Below are 24,738 nucleotides of genomic sequence, written 5' to 3' on the forward strand. Positions count from 1 at the left end.
TTTGTCAAGGAGACCCGATCTTGTTTGAATCTCTGTAATTATGTATGCCATATTTCTGAATTGTTATGTGTATATATGTTTATGTCAGTATGTATGAGGGTATAGGCGAATACATATGTATGTAGGTATGTGTATGTATGCTTAAGGATGTGTGTGTGTGTGTGTGTGTGTGTGTGTGTGTGTGTGTATACACACTAGATTAGATGGTACACCCGTTTGATTATTTTTGATTTTTTGTTTATTTTGGTTTAATTGTGTTCAAATAGGTTGCTTATTAAAAAAAATAAAATATAAAAAAAAAGAAACCTAGTTGTGATGAGTAAACAAAATGAGCCTTGGTGCTGCTGGTACAAGTAAATGAGTTGTCTCTTCTCTCAAAGTGTGAAGAGGAAATGAGACTAACATGCCGATTTAAAACTAACCCTTTTTTGTGAAATGAAAGCAAAACAATTTTATTTCTTTCTGGGATTGTGTAAGAACCAGTTAAACACACGACACAGTGTACTGTTTTAATTTGATGCTTTGGTAATTTGCTGTTAGTATTTGACACACATTGCTTTACTGATGCTTCTATACATTGTACTGCATATATCATACATGGTCTGTAAAATGTAAGCATGCCTACTAAACAGCAGAAACTACTTATAATCAATGCAGTGAAGAGTCCATTGATAAATTAATAAAACAAGCTTTCCCCATAATACATGCATGAGACTTTGGGGTAAAGCGAACGCAATGGCTAATACAAGCAGGAAGGAAACCAAACCTTTCACTTCTCCCCTGGAGGAAATGAAAGCACCCACACAGTCTTTAATTTTTAGAAGACGAGATGGATGCTTTACAGTGGCTTGTGTTTTTCATATGCATTTGCTTCAAAGGTATGATATGTTCTGCGTTTTGTATGAAGTTATTTTCAGAAATTCTAGAACTAATTCAGGGGAATGTGCATTTTGTTTCATGCATTTAAGCGTTCTTTCTCTTATCGATTGTCCTGTTTCTGCGCCTCACTTCACTCCATTTTATTGTGCAATTTATTGCAGCCACTCAAACGGAATCATCCTGGACAGTTGATGTGCCATCCTCAGTGGAAGGTCTCCTTGGCTCGTGTGTGGTGATCCCCTGCTCTTATAACTACCCAGATATAGCGGCCCATACATTCACAGGGATTTGGAGGATTGATGACCAAGTCATCTATCATCCAACTGAGTCTAACACTATGGAGAAGTATAGGGGACGAACAAAACTTCTGGGAGACCTCAGCAAGAAAAACTGTTCTCTGATGATTAAAAATCTTCAGCAAAGTGATGGCGGACCTTTCTTTTTCAGGATTGAACTAGAAGGTCCAAACAAGTTTTCCTACTCTAATAACAAAGTCTCTATTTCAATGATCGGTAAGTAAAATTTTAGTTAATACTGTAAAAAATGACATTTTGTAGGTCTCATAAGCCTTTCTTTATTTCTAGGCTTTTTTTATTTTCAGAAAGATATGTGCTCAATTAATATAAATTAATTTTAAATGTTTTCAGGTTCTTCATTTTTGGTATTAAAATAGGCTTAATCAAATTTCTTTAAGCAGATGTGTGATGTTACCACACAGTTAACAAGTTGTTGTTGTTGTTTTTTTACAAAAATTATAATTTGGTTGGGAAAAGTGCAGACACAGTAAGAAAATCATGCCAAATGAAGCCCCTACTTTTTTAAAATCTTATATTTTTAAGCAAAATAAATTATTTATTTATTTTTTCCTGTGGACAACTACGGAGCCCCGCAGTGGACATGGGAGAAAAAAAAATTAAGACGGAATTTTGCGAGATCTCGCAAAACTATCTCGGGATCTCGCAAAAGTTTTGCGAGATCTCGCAAAACAAACTCGGGATCTCGCAAAAGTTTTGCGAGATCTCGCAAAAGTTTTAGCCGCATTCTTAGCTTCGAGCTAACGGGAGGTCGAGACCCACTACAGCCGGGAGGAACACCGCTTTCCCGGCACATCGTGCCTCGACCTCCCGGTCGGCTTCGAGCCGGCGTCCGAAGAATGCGGCTAAAAGTTTTGCGAGATCTCGCAAAACTTTTGCGAGATCCCAAGTTTGTTTTGCGAGATCTCGCAAAACTTTTGCGAGATCCTGAGTTTGTTTTGCGAGATCTCGCAAAAGTTTTGCGAGATCTCGCAAAAGTCCGTCTTAATTTTTTTTTCTCCCATGTCCCCTGCGGGGCTCCGTAGACAACAACCTAAATGAGGCAGGAAATATCTTTTTTATGTTTTTTTTCCCACATTTTTCCTTCTTAGATTTTGTGAAAAAGCTAATGTTTTTTGTGTTGGTCACCTCAATGGACTCTTATTCATGTTTTATCAATAAAGACAAGCCCAGTCATTATAAAACATGACATCAACTGCCACATGCGTCAAGTGCCATGTGTTGCATTACAGCAGTCATATGATGTTCATGTGTTCTCGTTAAAACAGGTGAACCAAATCCCACTGATTTCTTTGTGCAAGAAGAGGTAAAGGAGGGTCAAACTGTATCTGCATTCTGCTCTGTGTCTCACTCCTGCCCCACATATCCACCTGATTTCCACTGGAGTCACTCTGGAGAGCAACATTTTCAGACACAGAATCTTCAAAATGGCCAGTGGAAAGCAACATCTACTCTGACCTTTCGCTCAGACCGCACTGATAACAACAAACCTTTACGATGCAGAGTTACATACCACGGAGGAAAGCAGCGGGAACCATCCAAGACAATTAAAGTAAAATGTAAGTGTGCAGCTTTAACAACATGTTGATGTTAAAAACGGGGCGACCGCTCAGGGGGTTGGGAAGCGCATCTGTAACCGGAAGGTCGCCGGTTCAATCCCTGGTCTTTGTGTCCCTGGGCAAGACACCTTACCCTACCGCCTACTGGTGTTGGCCAGAGGGGCCGATGGCGCGATATGGCAGCCTCGCTTCTGTCAGTCTGCCCCAGGGCAGCTGTGGCTACAACCGTAGCTTGCCTCCATCAGTGTGTGAATGTGAGAGTGGATGAATAGTGGCATTGTAAAGCGCTTTGGGTGCCTTGAAAAGCGCTATATAAATCCAATCCATTATTATTAAAAAAGAATCCCTTAAATATTGTAAATGCTGTAATTTAGTGAGAACTTTTTAAAAGATGGGACACAGTTTTATATAAAGTTTTAGTTGTTGTTTTTTTATCGGGGCAAAAAAATGTAATAATGAAACCAAAGAGACTGAAAATTAAATGTTTTTTAAAAAATCTGAACAGAAAAAAATCATAAAATGTTTCTGGTTGATATGTAACATTGGCTTTGATATTTTGTCATAACATTTATGTTTATCTCTTTGGTTTCTGAAGTTTTCTTTTATTGCTACACCACGTCAAAATATTGAAACAAGCTCAACTTTGACCTGATTGTATGAAAAATAAACTAAAATGCTTCACAGTAACATTAAGGGTTAAATGTTTCTGTGCAGATGCTCCAGTGAATGTGAAGGTCGAGTACCAGCCAGATGTTAATGAGGGAGAGACTGCACACCTGAAGTGCTCCAGTGATGCTAACCCTGTCAGCAGCTATGAGTGGCACAATGAATCTGGTGCTCTGCTGAATAAGGGGCAAACCTACACAATGTTAAGTGTCTCCAGACACTCAGAGGCTGTGTACTGCACTGCTGTCAATGAAGAAGGACGAGTCAAATCAAGCACCGTGCAGCTCAATGTGTTATGTAAGTAAACAATACAAGAAATATAACAACAGAAGAGATTTTTCTTTTCATTCAAACATATATAATAAATGTATGGTTATCTGCTAGATCCTAATTATATCTGCTGTCTTAACAGATGCCCCTGACATTGAGACTTATTCTAAGTGTTCCTCATATAACGGCATAGTAAAGTGTGATTGCATCGTACAATCCAGGCCTCCCAGCACGGTCCATTTTGTTCTTGGTGTCAGAGTCCTGCCAAGCAGCAAAGTAGAGAAAAATGGCTCTGTTACTACTGGGACTCTGCAGACAGACTTTGGGTCCTTCAAGTTTGTGCACTGCCTGGCAAACAACACGTTGGGAAATGCTAATCTCACACTCTTTTTACCTGTTAATGGTAAGAAAAAAAACTTTGAATCTCAAGAAAACAGCATAGATTATTATCACTCTGTATTTACATGGCAAAACAAAAAATATTCAATGTGTTTTCTTTATGAACAGACAACATGCAGAATATTTTCATAGCCTCTGGAGCAATTGTGATTGCTCTGATAATTCTGATAGCCATTGGAGTGGGAGTTGTTAAAAAATGGTAAGTTGTTAAGGACAAGTTACACACTCTAAAACATTAACAGCTATAAGTTCAAGTCATGTAAAATGTCAATACCTGTTTTAAATATGATCATAAAATAAAGCAATATTTATCTGCTTCTAATTGTTGCGATGTTATGCTAATGTTGTATTTTAGAGGTTTTGGAAAGTCTTAGTTTTTCTCCTGATGTTTTAAATTTCAGCAGGGGGCAATCAGACGGCACGCCAAAATCTGACTTAAGCACCATGAGGTCAGACAGACCTGCGGAGCCCCCTCGTTATGCCCAAACAAAAAGGTTTTAATTCTTCAAATCATTAAAAAAAAAAAAAAAAAAAACGTTATTCTTTATTAAACATGAATGATGAATATTTGATATAATTTGTGTGTAGAGGAAAAAGCCAAACTTGTTTCCTTTTTGCATTCTTTGTACAGGAAGGAGAACTATGAGGATGTCCATTGCAATGACATTTACGCCAATGACAGTGTGTATGGGAACACAGAGGTAGGTAAAGTTTTGTATTTTTTAAAATTTAATCTAATCATGCGTCAAAGACTGGAGTGAATTAAGCAGTCTTTTCTGTGCAGACTGACTGGGATGAATCAGTATACGCCAACGTGTAATATATGTGGAAGACCAGCTGCAGTCAGGTCGGAGTCAAGGAAAAAAAAAAGATCCTAGTGCTATATTCATCTTATACCACATACATATTATATCAGTTTTCCTGTCATCTGTCATTCACATTTCCTTGTAAAATATTGTAATCAAGAGAAGTTCTGTTTTGTACTTTTGTTTGTCTGATCAAATAATGTGCTTTAAAAAAATCACTATTAAAGTTTTGCAGTAATTACAAAGTTGTCAAGTTACTAAATATGTTTATTAGCTGTTTTATCGCTATTGTTTTTGTGATTAGTTATTGAACAACAGCACAAGGTGTGCTAATCCTCTTCATAAAAAATGACATTTAACACATAGTAGCTGTTAATGTTTTAACTGGAGAAAATACTCAGGAAAGCGTGTCAATTTTAAATCTTATATTAGCTACATTGTGAGTTAATTAAATATGCATTACAAATAAATAGTATCAATGCTTACAAACAGCCTAACAGATATGGGTGACCACATCTCCCACTTTATGTGGGACTAGACTGGATGTTTATCTCTCATCTCATTATCCCACTTCTCATGGCAGTGCGTTGTGATCTGGTCAGCCTGGTCTGGTCTGTTTATTCATTAATCAGCAACAACCATTGAGATAAAAACCAAGAAATGTGTGCTGTCCTCAGGTCTAAGGAGCTAAAAAAAAATCAACAAGAAAAAAAAATCAATAATAAGAAAGAGTACGCTGATTGTTGGCATGGTTGAAATGACTCCACTTTTTACCCTCAATGCAAACATGTTTGTTGAGGTTTAGCCAGAAGCCAATTGTTTTAAAAGTCTGTGTCACTCCTTTCAAGATATGTATTTAAAGTAGATGTTAAATTAAAAATCTTCATTTTAATTATAAGGCATATAAATCAGACTAACTTATTTTTTCTTCCACAATCCTAACCACCTGCTCAGGATGTTCAATTCGAGGGTCTGTATATGTACAGACGATATTTTTATTTATCACAGTTGATTGGAACCAATTGGTTGTGACAAAGAAAGCTTATTTTAAACATAAGTTACCACAGACAGTAAGAACAAAGATTCTTAAATAAACTGGCCTCCTTCAGTACTCACTGAAACATTAGTACGGGCCAGAAAATGACAGTGCAATACAAAACTAGAAAGCGAAAATTTCGGAAGAAATTTTAAGTGTGCCTATGCCGCCGCTAATCAGTGTAGTTTGCCATTCAAACGGCTACAGAGAGCAAAACTCAGCAGAGCAGCCATTCTCCACCATGAACTATGGTTAAACCAAACACCGCTCGCGCCTCACAGATGACAGCTTACAGTTTTGTGTAAAGATGAGGTGACTTCGTACAGCCCTGATTTGCAGACACTGTGCGCAGAGGTGCATAAGCAGACCCGACAATGTTTGCATGAACACGCTTTGAAGCATTACGTTATGGACCACTTTTCACACATAGTTGCTGTACCCACAAAGCCGGCTGTAGCTTTTCATCTCACAGCCCGACACATACAAAAAAAAAAAAACAGCCGAGAGAGCACAGGCTTTACGCCTGAGAGGCGTGATTGCAGATGCCGCTGAGGTGGGTCCACCTCCCCTGCAGCGGCACTGCAGACCACAGCCTGCCACACACATCAAACACGTAAAATAAATATTTATGCACTTTGCATTCACTTTTTGTTTTTTGTTATTTTTACACAGTGTTCTGAATGAATAACAATGGTCTACAGCCAATCTTGTGTATTATTATAATACAAACATTGGTTGTAAGATTCAGATAACTATTTAATAAAAGCTAAATATTTTATATGCCCTACCTGGCCCCCTGGCAAAAGCTTTGCTAGATCCGCCCCTGCACAGTTACCAGCTGTCAGCTACACAAAAAAAGGATCCTGGTGTTATTCATAACTTCCCTTCAACTCATTCATGTCACCTAAAAGGTAAACCTGTTTCTCCATCACCAGTTCAGCTCTGATGATTCAGTAAGGACATCTCCTGGTTTCGACCAGCCCTTTTTTACAGCTGTGGCTCCAGCAAACATCAGCTGACACTAGAAATTAAAATCAAATGAATTCTAACAACAGCTGATCAAGCTTAAACGTGCTGCTGTTGTTTAGCGCAATAAACAAACGAGAGAAAAGCCGATCATTGATCAGTTTCATGATTGAAGTTTCAACAGGCGAGAGAATGACAGGGGAGTATGGGCAGAAATCTGTGCCATCAGAAACTGAATTTGAATAAGTTCAATTTGAATTTGAATGGCTCAGATTGAATCTGAATTGTAACTTGAATAAATGCTTTTGAAAACTGAATTTGAATTAGTCTAAATTGAAATTGAATTTATACTTTGAAAATGAATTGATTTGCTTTGAAACTGCATTTTATCCTTTAAAAATTCAGCTCTCGAATAATTTCAGTTTCACTTGCCTCCACCAGTGTATGAATGTGAGAGTGAATGAATAGTGGTATTGTAAAGCGCTTTGGGTGCCTTGAAAAGCGCTATATAAATCCAATCCATTATTATTATTATTATTATTGGTATCATGGGTAATTCAGCAACCACTGGCTTCAGCATTCCCAAGAAACTGTCCTGGGGAAGCCAGAAAGAGGACACAGTCAGGATGCAGGACTTATTGGTAAATCGTGACGATGATCTCTGGAGTGTTACAGGAACACACAGCTTAAGTATGGAAGAGATTGATCGTGCTCACAACTACCCTTATGCTGAATTACCTGTTCAGGAGAGCAACAAAGTGTATTCATACACATGTGAAATACTCAACCCTGCTTTTGTTGGAACGGAGGATCCAGAAATATGTGGTTTTACAGTGAACAATTCAAGCAACACAACAGAACAACAAGAAGATACTCAGTTCTGATTAATAAGGTGGTAACACACAGCCCCTGAAGTGCGAGTGCAAATATGCTTCTTGGTAGCATCTCTACTAAAGAGTGCCTTTCTCTCTCAACTTGTGAGAAGAAGTAACAACAAGATGCCTGCATATGATGACATACAGGCATTGATTATGTAAAGGAAGTCCTTTGCTCTGCAGAAACAACAAGTTTCAGCCATTCTCTTTACAGATTAAAAACTGTATTTAAAATGTGTTTTCCTTTTTAAACAAATGTAATTCATGTCTTCTTTTGTGAAAACCGTGCATATAAACAACTTTGCACTTTGTTGTTGCTTACAATTCCATCCTTGTGTGACAGTTAAACACATGGTACTGGAGGTATTATGTAACAGAGGTATTATATTAACAGTTTGTAACTAAAATGTAAGCCTCCTTGCAGAAGTGAAAGGACATACATTCTGACTTCCATGTACTTCTGGTTTGGCCTCTTGGTTTATGGTCTAATGGTGAGTCTATTTTGAGATTTCTCTGCTCAGCTGATAAAACAAATGAATATTTGTTATGCATCTAAGACTCCATCACCAAAACTAGTATTGACAAAATATACTTTTATAAGATATTTTGTCTTTGATTATCTTTTTATAATAAACTTAAATGTAAATAGGTCTGGTATGGAGCAAGAAGCAGGGTACACTCCGAACAGTAGCTCAGTCGGTCAAAGGGACAGATTGACAGCAAACCATTAATACTGACATTCACGCCTACGGTCAAGTTTAGAACCATCAGTTAATCTAACATGATACTTGGATTTGAACTGTGGGAGGAAGTACCCTGACATAACTCATGAAAACACAGGGAGAACATACAAGAAAAGGCCAGACTGGATTCAAACCCACGACCTTCTTGCAGTGAGGCAACAATGCTAGCCACTGTACCATGCAGCATTTTGAATTATTCATAATTCACTGTCAGAGTCAGTGTCCAGTATCTACTTTTGTCCGTGCAGTGAATTCTTCTGTCTGTTTAATTTTTTAGGTTTTTTTTACTATCTTAGTTTTTCATGCTTCCCTCCATCTCTGGAGTCTTTGTGTGCTTTATGTTTTGATGTTGTTTGCATGTTTCCAAGCTGTCTTTCTGGGGCTCATTTTGATCTTTTTTCACAGTAGTTCTGTGTGTATGTGTATTCCAGTCCATATTGTCTGTTGTCTGTGTGACTGTTTTTACATCATTTGCACTAAACCTGCATTCTTTGATTTTATTTATACTTTGTGTTTTTATACTTGAATGGATGTGCAGTCTTGTGTCAAAGTGTAATTTATGCCAGATATCTTTATAGACCAGATTCATAACTTCCCGTTTTTAGTGCCTATTTTTGAGCATTAAACATTTATTTGCACACAGGCTTCAGCTGCTGCTTCATTGCTTATCAAAAATTTTCTTTGTCAGTAAATATGAAAAAAATCATTCCCAGTCACTTCAAAGTGTGAAAAAATAGCACCACTGCACCAAAGAAGTATTACTTTGAACAGGACTTACTGGTGACTACAGCCAGGAATATTTGAACAAACTCACCAGAAGATGGTGCTGAAAGACTATAATGAAAGAAAAGCCTCCCAACTACAAGGCGTTAGGTCATACTTGGAACAACTCAGTGATTAACTCATGATCATTGGTGATCAGTGGTTATATTTAAGGTATATACTTAAAGACCTTTTCTCCTCACATATGTTTATGTGTAATTTGAGTGTTTTGCTATTATGTACGCTTTATGCTTTAAGAAAAAGAGGGAAAACAGCAGAACCACTGTTTTCTATTATAAAAATTTAAAAAAAACTATAGCATTACAGATTCCTTCTAAGAAGAAAAAGAAATTCTGCAAATACACTTCATTTTGTTTTCTCTCATTTCGTGTTGTTCAGGATGTTCAGGTTGACAATGTATGTCAACATTAAAACTTAAGCAAAAAAGACAGTGGCAAGAAAACAATCACAAAGCATTTTCTGGATTTCTTTTTTGAATAAAACAGTAAACAAAATCATTAACACATAAATGCACAAACTGACATCTTAAGCATAACTGGCCTAAAAGAAAAATCTTTTTGCAAACATCAGGAAGTGTGAGCCATAGAGAGAGGAGAGCTCCGAGCAGGTAGAAGCCACTGTGAAGACAATGGCTTTTTATTTTATTTAGTCATTTTTAATGAGATTTCTTGATTTTACAGATCTGGCAGTATTTAGGACTGGGTGTGGCTTATGAAATTTAGTCAACTTCACAAAATAAATGTAGTTAATTGCAATAATTCATGATTTAAACAGATGGCAACAGCCTTTTCACTCTGGACCAAGTGGGTTTGGATAACATTTTTTCCACTTAATCAATGAAATCATAATTTAAAAACTAAGTTTGGTATTTTCCAGGGTTTCAAAATGTATTTGATTATCTTAAAACTGTGTGAAAAAGAAAACGAGGAGAAAAATATTTTATCACTTAACAGCAGTGATGTTTCAAGATGCTACACTTTCTAAAAGTGACTTTTGGTTTATTCTTTTCCTAAGGAAAGACATTCAGCCTGGTTATTCCTCTTTTTTAAGGCCTGAGTTGTCAAAGAAGACTTTGTAAACTCTGGTTTGGTCAAAGTTTTAAGATTAGCAGATTTGTATTTAGAAAGGTGTTCTTGTAGAAGCAAAATTGATGTCGTTGTCAACTCTGTGTTGCATTTATTTATTCTGAGACTAGAGGAGACCAAAGCGGAGGTAACAGAAGCGCTAACTGATATTACACCCATCAAATAGACAGAATCAAAACACCAAATGAAAGCTAACACATCTGGATGTGTAAATGCGCAGCTGTTGCTCACAGAAAATATTTGCCATCTGAAATGTTGATATTCAGTTGAACAGTATTTCTGTTGACCCCATCTTCCAAAAACTACATCTGTGGAAACTTTAAAATGTAGATTTCTTTTTATTTGTGAAAGAAGAATAGAGAATAGAAATTTCATTTCATAAAAGCGTGTAAACTCTTCATACTGGTATTCTGTATGCATGTATTTCTGTTTGTGGCCATTTCATACAGTTTCTGTGTACTGAGGGATTTACAGTGTTAAATGTGGAAAATAACCCAAACCAGTATGTTTATCATTCATCTTTTGACTCCTTAAGACCTTTTAATAAAAATGTTTTAAATAAGTATTTGTTTTCTTCCTTTGTATTGTTCAATCTTGTGTATTTGTGAACTCACGGAATGGAACCCGAGTCATCACCTTTAACAACTCAGAACACACAGTTCACTCACTTCAGCACAGCAACGTCAGAAAAGCTCAACTTAGCATTGGTATATTCAAAGTCAAGCATTTTCTCAAAGTGTGACTGCGCAAATTTACCAAGAAGATGGTCTCTGAGACAATAAACAGTGTAAATCTCATGCCCTCTGATAGAAGCTCAGGTAAGTCACCCTCTGATTTTCCTCCACTGCAGACAGCTTCAAACTGAGTTTTTTGTCTGTAATTTAGTGTATTTGTACACGTACAAGTTTTTCAAATGCAAATTATTTTATTTTAAGTATTTTTTTTTTTTATTTAGTTACAGTTAGCATAATTTTTCTTGGTTTTTGTGCAGAAAAGTGCATTTTTCTTCTTTGTATTGAAAATACAACTGGTTGTTATTGGAAACGGATCAACTGTATTCTTAATTTTCTGCTGGAGTCTTTACTTTTTTACTATTTGCAGTATGATGTTATTGTGACTTTAAAGCCTGGTTGTGTAGACTAAGTTAAAGGACAAAAACACCTCTCTGTACTTTTGAGTGTTGTTATATTACAAATATAATGTCATAACTTTGTCATATAGTTATGAAGCAAAATGTGGACAAAATAGAAATACCTGAGGAAAGACATAAAGTAACTGGACTTCAGTGCAGTCTTAGAGTAAATGTACATAGTTACTTTCAACCAGCTGGATATATTGTAGAAAGTCTGACACAGACCTTAAACTAAACCCCCTGTCACGGCTGGCGGAGTGAGCCGTGTGGAGTGGAGGAAAAGGAGGACCCAAAATGCAGCAAACTGACGATATGAGTGAAGTTTATTAACACGGTGGCAGTGGCAAAAACAGGCAATGAAGCATGAGTAATGATAAACCTAAACTGGGAGAAACTAAAGAGCAAACCTGAAGTCCACAAAACGGAGAGCAGAGACGCAGACTAAGGAACAGGGTAACAGACTGACACGGAGTTATACAGACGAACCGGCAACAGGCAGGAGAACACACAGGGCTTAAATACCCACACCAGTAATCAGGGGATGAGACACAGGAGGGCAACACAGCTGGGAGGAATCTGAGCTGACGGAACAGGGGAAACGTAAACTGAGCACACTCACATATGACACAGACCTTCACAATAAAACATCACACGCAGGCTCGACATCGAGAGACAGACAGGAAATAACATATGAAACTAAACCTGCATCTTAAACCCAGATAAACAGAAACATGGAACTCTAATAATAAACATCATAATCATCATCATAAACATTACCATAACACGACAAGAGAACAAGAACACAATCCCTGATGCAAACTTAAATCAAAACACAATAAACTCAAAATACTGGGTCCAACGGACCCAGAACCGTGACACCCCCAAACCTTCTCTAAACTTTAGCTGCATTAATTAGTTAAGTATTTTCAAATTTGTAAAATGGTGAACATTAAAACTCAGTGGCACTGAACATCACACAGACTTCTTGGTTCAATCAAAATCAAACTGCATGCTGTCATCAGCTTGATAATAACTGGGATTATCTGATTTATAGAGAGCCGTGGCAGCACCACTAAAGCCACATGTAGCTTGGAAAAAAAGGGGAAAGCCAGCACTGCATTAGAGTCACCTAGAAAAAGGCTGAGGAGTGGCCGTGGACCTGCTCAGTCAGCAGTAGACACTGTGCCAATAAAGGGTGTGAAAAGAAAGGCCAGCACCTCGAGAGAGACACCAGCTAAAAAACAAGAGAGAGGCACCAGTATCAGAGAATCACATGAGGAGCACAGAACTAAGCAGCTGCCAGGAACAGAAACATCTAGACAGGCAACCAGGGAAGATGACTGTGAGCCCTCGCCAGGATGCAGCAGTCAATCAGCTCCCATTTACAACAGTGGGAACATGTCCCTCCCATTCAACAGAAACAGAGGTAAACTAAGTAAGATCAGTGGTAGATGACTATACAGGACCGAACTGTATGGTTAGGCTGTGGATTTAGGATTAAAGGTATCTTAAGTTTGTTTTGTTGCTTTTAGGTTTGCAAATTCTTCATTGAGTTTTAAGCCTTTTTCCAATGTCTTTCACTAATGGTAATTATAGCAACATCATGCAAACAGCAGTCATTTTCAGAACTCGGTGTGTTAGGTCAGTAAGTGGTGCTAGTATGCAGTCATTTCCTAGTTGTAATGTCAGTCTCCTCCACAGTGGGACACACCAACAGTGTTGTGGAGCTGGGTTTAACTTCCAGCTCTTTAGTAGCTGATGGAAACTTTTTAATCACTCTGATACAAAATACTAAACAATGTATACAATATAATCGCCGCTCTGTTTAACATCACCAAGCCCTAATATACTGACTCAGACACAATTGTATGAAAATGGCTAAACTCCATGATGCAGCTATGTACTGAGGAGTCGAAATATTGTGAGAGGATGTGCAATTTTCTCTTTTGTTTAAGAAATGTTTTGTTAACAATAACAGATTTAAAGTAAATGAGACCTAATCAAAAGTAGCATGTCATATTATTCCGTGTACAGTAATACCAATACAATATTAGTTAATGATTAGAAAATGAAATATCGCGATAGAATAAACGCACATGCTCAGTGCCTTTGTTTTCATACGCACATGGTGGAAAGGAATTTGCATTTGCACTATAAAATTTTTATATAGCTTTAATGCACATAAAAAACAGCTGCTTGTTTGAGTGAAAATAAATTGATGGGTTTTTTTGCACTAATAAAGTTGTGGAGTTGTAAAGTATTTTGTCTCGCACCAATTATATTGTCAGTTATATCGTTATTGCAAATTTTCAAATATATATCGTGATAAATATTTTTGGCCATATTGCCCTGCCCTGCCCTACTTCTTACAGCAACAAAGTAAATACTCTGAAATGCTAATACTTGACCCGCTGAGCTTCCTTCTACACTCTTTCCAGTTACCTGCTTCAGCTAAACAAACCAAATTGAGTATTTCTAGTAGTCTAAACATTTCTAATTTTACTATTTCCTACTTTGTGCTACACATGAGAAAACAATAAGATATTTGTTCCATTTATCCCACATTATCCGAAGTTCATATGCAAAAATATGTTTCTCTCTCTGTCTGTGTAGCCTTCTTTGAGGCCAAATACGAAGAGCTTGAAATGCTCGGGGAAGGAGGCTTTGGTTCTGTTTATGCTGGGAGAAGAAAAACAAATGATTTACCAGTGAGTACAAATCTTAATGATATATCTCTCTTACCATTGCCTGTAATAACCAAAATACTACTGACTGGCCTGTAGGTGGTGATCAAATACATCAACAAAGATGATGTACAACGTGAACAAGTGGTGAGTGATTAGTAGTGTTAAAGATGTTTCACCTTCTTGTTCCTTTGCTGTGGAAATCAATTTTTTTCCCTTTGCTGTGGAAATCAAACTACTCATCATTAAATATCACTGAAAACTTATTTCATTTCATTCATGTATATGTATAAAAATAATGATAATTTAAATAAAAAAAATTAATAACAGATGTAACAACAGCTAAAAAAAATAATAGTTTATAAAAAATAGTTTAGTAATTGCAACAAAGAGAAAAAGCATCTTGAGGTGACTTTTGTTGTGATTTGGCGCTATATAAATTACACTTAATTTAATATTCTTCACTTGATTGATGCAGGGTTTCTTTTTAATTTACAAATTTTCTCCTTGGTATCATGGGTAATTCAGCAACCACTGGCTTCAGCATTCCCAAGAAACTGTCCTAGGGAAGCCAGAAAGGGGACACAGTCAGGATGCAGGACTTATTGGTAAATCGTGACGATGATCTCTGGAGTGTTACAGGAACACACAGCTTAAGTATGGAGGAGATTGATCTCGCTCACAACTACCCTTATGCTGAATTACCTGTTCAGGAGAGCAACATACTTCTTCTGTGTCCCCGGCCAGTAACTAAAAAGGAAACACAAGCTCAAGCACCTTTGCGCCCAGGAAACAAACTACATTTTTTTGTCTTGTGCACAGTATTGCGCCGACATTACGTTACATGGAGCTGCAGCTGCCCACGGTGATGGAGTGATGGAGCACCTCTTCAACCTGAGCCTGAGGCTGGGAAGAGTCCCACAGCTCTGGAAAACCACCTGTGTTGTACCAGTGCCAAAGACTTCACGCCCCAAGGACCTCAACAGCTACAGGCCGGTGACTCTGACATCCCACCTGATGAAGACCCTGGAGCGGTTGGTCCTGGCTCAGCTTCGGCGCCTGGTGAGCTCATCACTGGACCCACTTCAGTTTGCCTACCAACCTGGCATTGGAGTGGATGATGCCATCATCCACCTCCTACATCGTTCCCTCGCTCACCTGGAGACTCCTGGGAGCACTGTGAGAATCATGTTCTTTGATTTCTCCAGTGCCTTCAACACTATTTTTCCCTCGGTTCTGAAGGACAAGCTGGAGAACTCTGGAGTGGACCATCACCTCACTACCTGGATTTTGGACTACCTCACCGACTGACCACAGAATGTGAGGACTCAGGACTGTGTGTCGGACAGGGTCGTCTGCAGTACGGGGGCCCCACAGGGAACGGATCTGGCTCCGTTCCTCTCCACCATCTACACTGCAGACTTCTCCCACAACTCCACCCAGTGCTTCCTGCAAAAGTTCTCTGATGACTCTGCAATAGTCGGCCTCATCACTGATGGAGACAACAAGGAGTACAGAGGACTGACTCAGGACTCTGTGGACTGGTGCCAGCTGAACTACCTCCAGATCAATGCCAGTAAAACCAAGGAGCTGGTGGTAGACTTCTGCAGGCACAAGCATCCTCCACTGCAACCACTGAACATCCAAGGTATGGACATTGAGGCTGTGGACAGCTACAGGTACCTTGGTGTTCATCTGAACAACAAACTGGACTGGACTCATAATTCAGATGCCCTCTACAGGAAAGGGCAGAGCAGGCTGTACCTGCTGCGGAGACTCAGGTTGTTTGGAGTAGAGGGCCCACTCCTGAAGACCTTCTATGACTCTGTGGTGGCCTTAGCCATCTTCTATGGTGTGGTCTGCTGGGGCGGCAGCATCTCTGCTGGGGACAGGAAGAGACTGAACAGGCTGATCTGAAGGGCCAGCTCTGTTCTAGGATGCCCTCTGGACCCAATGGAGGTGGTGAGTGACAGTAGAATGGCGGCTAAGCTGTCATCCCTGTTGGACAACATCTCCCACCCCATGCAAGAGACTCTGACAGCACTGAGCAACTCCTTCAGTGGGAGACTGCGGCACCATCCCACACCGTGGGATGGAGAGATTTCACAGGTCTTTCCTCCCCACTGCTGTCAGACTCCACAACAAAGACTTTTGCAGCTGATCAAACCCTTACACGTGCAATAAGACTGCTATATGTGCAATTCTTGTACAATTCTTCTTCTGACGAAGTTGTATTTTTGTATTTTCTTACTCAGTTGTATATAGCATTTGTATTTCTATTTTATTCTATTGTATATATTATTCTATTCTATTTTATTCTATTGTATATAGTATTTTATTTTATTGCATTCCAGTGTTTTCTAATTTCTGCTACATAACTTTGCACTTTTGCTGTAACAAAACAAATTTCCCACGAGTGGGACTAATAAAGGTCATCTTATCTTATCTTATCTTAAACTGTGACTATCACCAGGTAACGTGGGCATGTTTCCTGAATCAGCAGCAGCTGTTAAACAGCTAACAGGCGAGCAGGATGTATGTAGGTAGGTAGGGTAGGGTAGGTCCACCAATGGTGTCATGAGGAAAATGTTGGCTCATTATTTATATAAATACGGAGACATGACACAAGGACGATTTTTTTATTAAAATTATTTCATTGTTGTCTGAAGATAATACTGATGCATTTGTATGAGCTGGACAGGATGGAGACCTTTTTGCTGAAGTATGAGCTCATAAAGGGGAAACAATACCAATTTAAAAAAGACTGGGTCCCTTTTTGTGAAATTGGAGGAAAATTTAAAATAGTTTCTTTTTTTGACATTGTGTAACAATTTAAACAAATCTTTTTTTTATTGCATTAGTTTGGTGTCTTAGTAATGAAGTAGGTTGTGAAGTTGTGAGATAGTAAGAGCTTAAGCATAAATCGTACAAGACAACATGTCATGTAAATGCCGAAAGGTATCAACTAAGTAAATGAAATCCTGTGTTGACAGCTCTGCACCAACAATCTCCAGGTACAACTTTAGACAATGAGGCGAATAAGTAAAAGGTACAGTCATTCTTCTCAAATTAGAAAAAAACATGAAAATGTCTTTCCTCTTTGTTAACTAAACTCCTCATTGATGCAGTTGTTGATATAACTGAGCATTTTTATTACTTTGGATCCATGTGCTAATTTTGATGTTATTTGAATGGATACTAGATGTAGTATGAGATCGTCTGTCACTCTATAACATAGATCTCATATTGTTTCACTAGAACTTCTACACATATTAGAGGAGGTGTCATAATAGTTTATAACTAAAATGTGAATGTGCTGAGGTACAATCAGCCTCCCATTGAAGACTAGGTTGTGCATCTAAAAAGCTAAACTTTTTTAAAATACTAAATGAATGACCTCACTCACATATACTACAGCATAACTGCTTTTTTCCTTCCATTTCAAATGTGTTCTCTTTTATTCAACTCAAGATGAACTTTTACAAGCTCTGTAGAAGTACTAAGAGATGAATGAGTTGTAGTTGACCTCTATTAATATCACTGCAATAAAGAGCAAAGGACATCTGGCAGAGCCAGGCTAGAATAAGCACAGATATTTGTGCTCAATGGAAGATGCGAGGCAAGATACAACATACGCTTAAAGAGACGACAAATACCTCGTACATCATTATTATTATTATTATCATTATTATTATTACGTTACATATGAAATCTGAAATTCAACTTGTGAAAAATAAAATGTGTTATTTTATAATCTTATAAATCTTCTTAACACCCCTTTGATAAAATCTTGGCAAATCATTCAAAAAGGATAAATATTGATACGTATGACCTGCTTCCCCATTCTACACTTTGTAAATTCACAGAAATTGTGGCAAAGTGGATCAAGTGAGTATTAAAAGCAGAACGGAAACTTGACATCACTTGTCCATAGAGGAAATAAAAGCACCCACACATACACACATTTGTTATTTTATTTAGATGTGGAAATAAGAAGAAGAGATGGATGTTTGGCAGTGGCTTTTGTTTTTCATATGCATTTGCGTCAAAGGTATGATACATTTTGCACAATGTGTATGAATAGAGGTAATGTTTACTTACTTATTTGCCAGTTACAGAACTGAACAGTCAGTTGTGTCTTATAATGCATCTTTTGTTGTCCAGGCAGTTTTTAGGGAATCAGCATTTTGTTTCATACATTTAAGATTCCTGTCTCTTGTTGATCAACCTGTTTCTGTGCTTCATTTCTTCACACTTTGTGCATTTTATTACAGTTACTCAAACAGAAGCGTCATCTTGGACTATTGCTGTCCCATCCTCAGTAAAAGGTCTCCTTGGGTCATGTGTGGTGATCCCTTGCTCTTATAACTACCCAAATGCAAAGGTCCAAACATTCACAGGGATTTGGACCAATGATGGGAATCAAGTCATCTATCATCCAACTGAGTCTAAAATGCTGGAGCAGTATAGGAGACGAACAAAACTTCTTGGAGACGTCAGCAAGAGTAACTGTTCTCTGATGATTGAAAATCTTCAACAAAATGATGGAGGGCCTTTTCACTTCAGGATTGAACTTGGAGGCTATAACAGTTTTTCCTACTTAAATAAGAAAGTCTCCATTTCAATGATTCGTAAGTAAAATGTTCATTAATATTGCCAATAATAAAATCGCATTTTCCAAGCTTAGTATTGTCTGTTTATTCAGTGTGGTTGCTAGTTTTTTGGTCTGAGCTGATTCATTTGTACTAATAACAGATACACTTTTGCTTTGTTACCTAACTGATTCAAACCTAAGCTCTGACAATGCATTTATGAACCAGCAAATCAACCTATAATAGCACTTTATTATTAATATTATCCAGCAGTGTGTTCAGTGTCTGTGGCTTTTTTCCTCACATTTTGCTTCTGAAAGCCCAATGTAACTAATTACTTAGAACCCTGAAAGACAGGTTTTGCGGTTAATACAAATTGATTTGGTTTAGAGGTTTTTTTTTTCTTTAATATTTCTGTTTTCATGTTCATCATTTGTGCTATTAAATCAGGCTAATTCATTTTATCTTTCAGTTTATGTGTGATGTTGCATCCAGTTCTTTGTTTTCCTACATTCTCAAGCTTGAAATCAGACTGAAAGTACATCTTGCATCGGTTTGGAAACATGCAGACATGGAAAGATTAAATAATTCCAAATGAAGCCACCACTCTTTTCCTGTTATATTTTCCAACCAGAGCTGATTCTTTTTTTCATGAACAGCAACTCAAACAAAACAGGAAATATCTTTCTTCCTATTCTCCCCCCCCCATACTTCCTTGTAATATGTGTTAGTAATATATCTGTGTTATGCATTAATAACCTCACTAGACTCTGGTGGTGATTTTCAACACTTTATTCATGTTTAACGTATTTTCTGCACTATAAGTCACACTTAAAATCCTTGAATTTTCTCAAAAATCAAGAGTGCGTTTTATAATCCGGTGCACCTTATGTGTGAATTTTGGTTGTGCTTACTGACCTCGAACTGATTTCATGTGGTACGCTCAAAAATCTGTCAAAAAGTGCTTTAGTACGAAGCATGATGGCTTGTCAGAGAATTACGGCTACCGTACTCAGGAGCCTCGCGGTGTAATCTAGGTCCAAACTCTGCTTCAGGTCCCAAAGTCAAACAATCACTGCGGCATCACTGAGAGTTAAAACCTGAGTTAAAGAATTGTTTCATCTTTAATAAAATGATCTGCGTTGCTGCTTTACCAGGTGTAACAATTAAGTTTAACATCCAAGCATCCATGAAAACCATGAAAATTTATGAAATTTAAGGAATCAGAATTTAGCAGGAAGTTAGCTCACTAGTTTCCACCTAAACATGATATAGCATGTTCTGATTGAGAGATGTCTGAAAAAATTAACTCGTACAGCTCTGCTATCACTTCCAACATAAACGAAGACAGAAAACTAAATAGCGGTGACTTTTGTAGGGTTACTGAAGTTGGATTAGCTGGTACATAATTATTTGCTACATAATCGCTAGCGGCACAGCTATGTTAGCATAACATAAACAGTGAAGCTGGAGGATGAACGCAAAATTTTTTCCACTCATTAATGGGAGGGTTCCCGATGGTTAGGGACAAATGCAATCGCAACGCAGAATGCTGTAAACGGACCAAACTTCAGTCAGGAGAACAACTGAGATAATTAATGAATCAATGGTACGGAAGTGGAGGAAGAAGAAGAAGGAGTTGAGTAAGGTTTGACTTATCTGACTGTTTTGTTTTGCTTAATATGTAATGTAATGTAATATGTAATTATTATGTATGAAAACAGACCCGTTCATCGACAGTGCATCTTATAATCCGGTTCACATTATGGTCTGCAAAATACAGTATCAACAAATTTAATTAATATAAGGAAGGCAAGTTCATAAGTCAAAGCTTTATAAAATACAGTATCAACTGCCGAGTACATTAAGTGTTCTCTCAGAAAATTTGATTATTCGTGATCTTTCTTGTTAACACAGGTGAACCAAATGCCATTGATTTTTCTGCGCATGAGGACATAAAGGAGGGTCAACCTGTGTCTGCATCCTGCTCTGTGTTTCACTCCTGCCCCACATATCCACCAGCTTTTCACTGGAGTCACTCTGGAGAGCAGCATTTTCAAGCACAGAAGCTTCATGATGGCCAGTGGAAGGCAACATCAATTTTAATGTTTCGCTCAAACCGCACTGATCACAACAAACTGTTACAATGCAGAGTAACATACCACGGAGGAAAGCACCAAGAAACATCCAAGACCCTTAAAGTAAAATGTAAGTGTGCATTTCTAAATATGTGTTGATGATAAAAGACAAATTCCTCAAGCATTTTAAAAACTAAAATTTGTGCAGTACTGTTTGATGTTTCATTTACATGTTTAAACAGACAATAGAAAGTCCAAATAAACAGAAAGGGGATTATATGTAAAGCAGAAGCTAAGGGGGTCAAATGTCAAATGTTCCAGCGTGATTGGTGACGTGATACATTTCATTTGAGCAGTGAATGTGAAGTTGTGTTACCATTTAAAAAAAATTAAATTATTACAGTCTAATTTTTGCAGCTTCTGCATCTAGCTTCAGTCAGAGTCACAGGATTCGCAGTCATCATGACTCATATAGATTCCAACCACAGTCAGCAATAAGATGTCTGGTATTTTCACTGGATGGGCATGTGACAGAAAGAAGAGCAAATTCTGTCTGTGTCTCCGTTTATCAGTTATGACTTTATAATCATTAAATTGACTCATATTTTTTTTTAAGTCGTAATTTTATTCTTTTTTTCTTTAGCGTTTCTTAGTCAATGGTGATGTTAGTTTAGCAGTCTGTCTGGTCTCCATTGACCGAAATATATCAAATATTAGATGGACTACTTGGATATTTTGTTAGTTCATGGTAGGGTTGGGCGATATGTAAAAAGTTTCCAACCGACAATCGTCAGTCCAATAATCGACAATGGGCGAGTCACCCATTTTTGATGGGTGGAGCAATGTAATCATGCACGGACTGATTTGCGCGTTTACAACACAAAAGAAGTTCAAGCATGGACAAACTAATTTCCCAAAAAATTTAGAGCGTTAAAGCGGTCATCACGATTAACAAGGTTAAAATTTTTAATGCACTAAACCCATCTGGATGGGTTAATTGTTAATCGCTTTTATCATGATGATGGCATGTTAACACTTACAGCACAAAGAAATATATAAAGGCTTTAAACCACATGAAGGGGGTAAACCTAAGGATGTAACCAAAGTGGTGTGCCACTTGTGCAGACATATAGTGCGAGCAAAGTACTTAAACACGTCTAACCTGCATGAGCATGTACGTGTCCACCATCCGGCTGAGTATACTTGGCTGTCACCAGCTTCTGCAGCTCCATCAACAAGCATTTCGGCGCACTCTGAGGAGGGTGCATTTGCTCGCTGTTAAAACAGCGCTGTTTCTTTCTGTTGACTGCTTCTATTAGCTCCATCATTCTTAGCAAACTTACTCATTGGCAAATAAATAAATAAATAGCCTATCGCCGATGGGCTCAGCCTATCGTCAATATATTTGTCCAATCAGAACCTTGCTGACTTTGGCAACTGCTTGAAAATTTACTCTAGTACTACCATTATGTCAAAATGCTTAATGAAACTCAGCTTTTACCTCACTGTGTAAAATGATACAAAATACTGCAGAGTAAGGGTTAAATGTTTCTATGCAGATGCTCCAGTGAATGTGAAGGTCGAGTACCAGTCAGATGTGAATGAGGGAGAGACTGCACACCTGAAGTGCTCCAGTGATGCAAACCCTGTCAGCAGCTACGAGTGGCACAGTGAAACTGGTGTTCTGCTGAATAAGGGGCAAACCTACACAATGACAAATGTCTCCAGACACTCAAAGCCCGTGTACTGCACTGCTGTTAATGAAGAAGGACGAGTCAAGTCAAGCACCCTGAAGCTCAATGTGTTATGTAAGTAAATAATAGAACAAATATAACAACAAAAGATGAATGCATGGATATATGTTTCTAATTACATTTGCTGTTCTTACAGATGGCCCTGACATTGAGACTTACTCTAAGTGCTCCTCATATAACGGCATAGTAAAGTGTGATTGCATTGTACAGTCCAGGCCCCCCAGCATGGTCCATTTTGTTCTTGGTGACAGAGTCCTGCCAAGCACCACAGTAGAGACAAATGGCTCTGTTACTACTGGGACTCTGCAGACAGACTTTAGGTCCTTTAGGTTTGTTCACTGTCTGGCAAACAACACGCTGGGAAATGCTAACCTCACACTCTCTTTACCTGTTAATGGTAAGTAAAAATGTTAAAAATAGAACATAAATTCTTTTTATTCAACATTTCCATGACAAAAAACACAGTATGTTTTTCTTTCTTCAGACAACATGCAATATATCTTTATTGCCTCTGGAACAGGTGTCATTTTGCTCATTATTTTGATAGCTACTGCTGTCGGAGTTAAAAAATGGTGAGTCATTAAACAAATTATTGTAATATCATTAAAGGTAATGCCAAAAAACTCAAACAAAAACACCCAAACATATTTCTGCTAGCACGCGGAGATCAGGAGAGACACCACCATCTGACCTGAGCACAATGAAGTCAGAGAGACCTGTAGAGATCCCTCATTATGCCCCAGCAAGGAGGTATACATTCTTCACCTTAATTAGCAAACAAACAAAACTTTTGATTAAATGTAACCTAAGAAGGAGTGACTGAACTTCATTTTCATGTAGATAAGAAAAAAACCTTGTGTGCTTTTCTTTATTGTTTCTGCAGGAAAGAGAACTATGAGGATGCCCATTGCAATGACATTTACACCAATTTTCATATATATGGCAACGTAGGGGTGAGTTAGGTTTTCTTCATTTGTTATGTGCCTGCATCAAACAATGGAATGAATTAAACTTATTTTTCTATGCAGACTGACTTGGATGAATCAGTATACGCCAATGTGTAACATCTGCGAAAGACCAGCTGCAATCCATGTTTGTGTCTTCAGATGGAAGTCAAGGAAAATGTTAAAAAAAATCCTTATGCTATTTTCATCTTATATCACATATGTTATTCCAGTTGTTCATTAAGTGTTTTATCATCAGTCTCCCCGCAAAGGGAAGGGAGTATGTAGTCAATTCTGTCTATTTGTCTGTCTGTCTCATTTCCACTCTCTTTTTAAATAGGGAGTGTTTAGTGGTTGTGAAATTAAAGCAATTTGTCTTTCTGGGATTGTGTACCAACTTCAACACAGAATGCAGAAAAGCACACTGTAGTGTATGAGTGTGATTGGTATTCTTGGTGTCTAATATCTTTAGGCATCAACTAAATACAGGAAACCCTGTATTGACTATAACTTGAGGTACAGTCATTCTGCTTAAAAAAATAAAACAACAAAAAAAACAAACAGAAAAAGTATTTAAAATGTGTTTAAAATGTTACATCTTTTTTAAATCAAACTCATAATTTACAGTGGTTCGAAAACATCTTTGCTCCCTTCCCGATTTCCTATTTTTTGTGAGTTTTCCACACTTAGATGTTTCAGATCAAACAAATGTAAATATTAAACAAAGGTAACATATGTGCTAGCAGCACAGATGGAGCACTTGGCGAGACACAGGAGGCAGCTGACCACAGGCAGTTTTTGTGACACGAAAGAGTCCACCCAGACCGATTCTATGAGTTTTGTACAGGTGACTCGTGTCATTCAGAGCAGAGACTTGCAATGATTCAGCCAAGGTGATTAGAAGAATGCTGGGCTCTTTTGCTAATGATTGATCAAGGAACCTTTGTTCAGCTCCAGAGCAATCAGGGCATGACAAAAGTGAGTGTGAGTGTTAAAGGTGAGTTCGACCAGGCACCTAGGTTGTGGTAGGGAAGCTTCATTTATTTTGCCCGCTAGTATCTCTACAGTTACTGGCAAGCAAAATCTTCTGGCCACAAGGGACAGGTGGTAATGACGTGCCCCTTTCTGCCACCATAAATACTCACTGACCATCAGCCACCTTCTCCTTACTGA

General features: G+C 37.9%; 1 protein-coding gene across 3 annotated transcripts; it reads left to right on the plus strand.

Annotated features, from left to right (window-relative positions):
• Nucleotides 1-753: 753 nt before the first annotated feature.
• LOC120732103 (sialic acid-binding Ig-like lectin 14) lies at nt 754-24,183 on the plus strand. Of its 3 annotated transcripts, none has more exons than XM_040029451.1 (9): nt 754-878; nt 1,041-1,391; nt 2,462-2,752; nt 3,467-3,715; nt 3,831-4,091; nt 4,196-4,286; nt 4,489-4,581; nt 4,719-4,788; nt 4,872-5,146. In XM_040029451.1, exons 1-9 carry the CDS (start codon nt 830-832, stop codon nt 4,905-4,907), a joined length of 1,491 nt encoding a protein of 496 aa, XP_039885385.1. In that variant the 5' UTR covers nt 754-829; the 3' UTR covers nt 4,908-5,146. The 3 variants fall into 3 exon arrangements, with proteins under 3 accessions (XP_039885385.1, XP_039885386.1, XP_039885383.1); XM_040029452.1 differs by lacking the exons at nt 1,041-1,391; nt 2,462-2,752; nt 3,467-3,715; ... (3 more) ...; nt 4,719-4,788; nt 4,872-5,146 and adding exons at nt 18,472-18,828; nt 20,707-20,997; nt 22,427-22,675; ... (3 more) ...; nt 23,505-23,574; nt 23,650-24,182 and having other exon boundaries at nt 832-878; XM_040029449.1 differs by lacking the exons at nt 754-878; nt 1,041-1,391; nt 2,462-2,752; ... (4 more) ...; nt 4,719-4,788; nt 4,872-5,146 and adding exons at nt 18,178-18,248; nt 18,472-18,828; nt 20,707-20,997; ... (4 more) ...; nt 23,505-23,574; nt 23,650-24,183.
• The last annotated feature ends 555 nt before the right edge of the window (nt 24,184-24,738 follow it).

The sequence above is a fragment of the Simochromis diagramma genome, unplaced genomic scaffold (assembly GCF_900408965.1).
Source record: "Simochromis diagramma unplaced genomic scaffold, fSimDia1.1 OVJJ01000361.1, whole genome shotgun sequence".
NCBI classification, from domain to species: Eukaryota; Metazoa; Chordata; class Actinopteri; order Cichliformes; family Cichlidae; genus Simochromis; species Simochromis diagramma.

Bases quoted from the DNA above. Each gene is read 5' to 3' on its own strand.
- LOC120732103 (XM_040029449.1), top strand. From the start codon at position 18,200: ATGGATGTTTGGCAGTGGCTTTTGTTTTTCATATGCATTTGCGTCAAA. The intron at 20,998-22,426 runs GTAAGTGTGCAT...GTTTCTATGCAG, and splicing joins CAAGACCCTTAAAGTAAAAT to ATGCTCCAGTGAATGTGAAG. The intron at 22,676-22,757 runs GTAAGTAAATAA...CTGTTCTTACAG, and splicing joins CCTGAAGCTCAATGTGTTAT to ATGGCCCTGACATTGAGACT.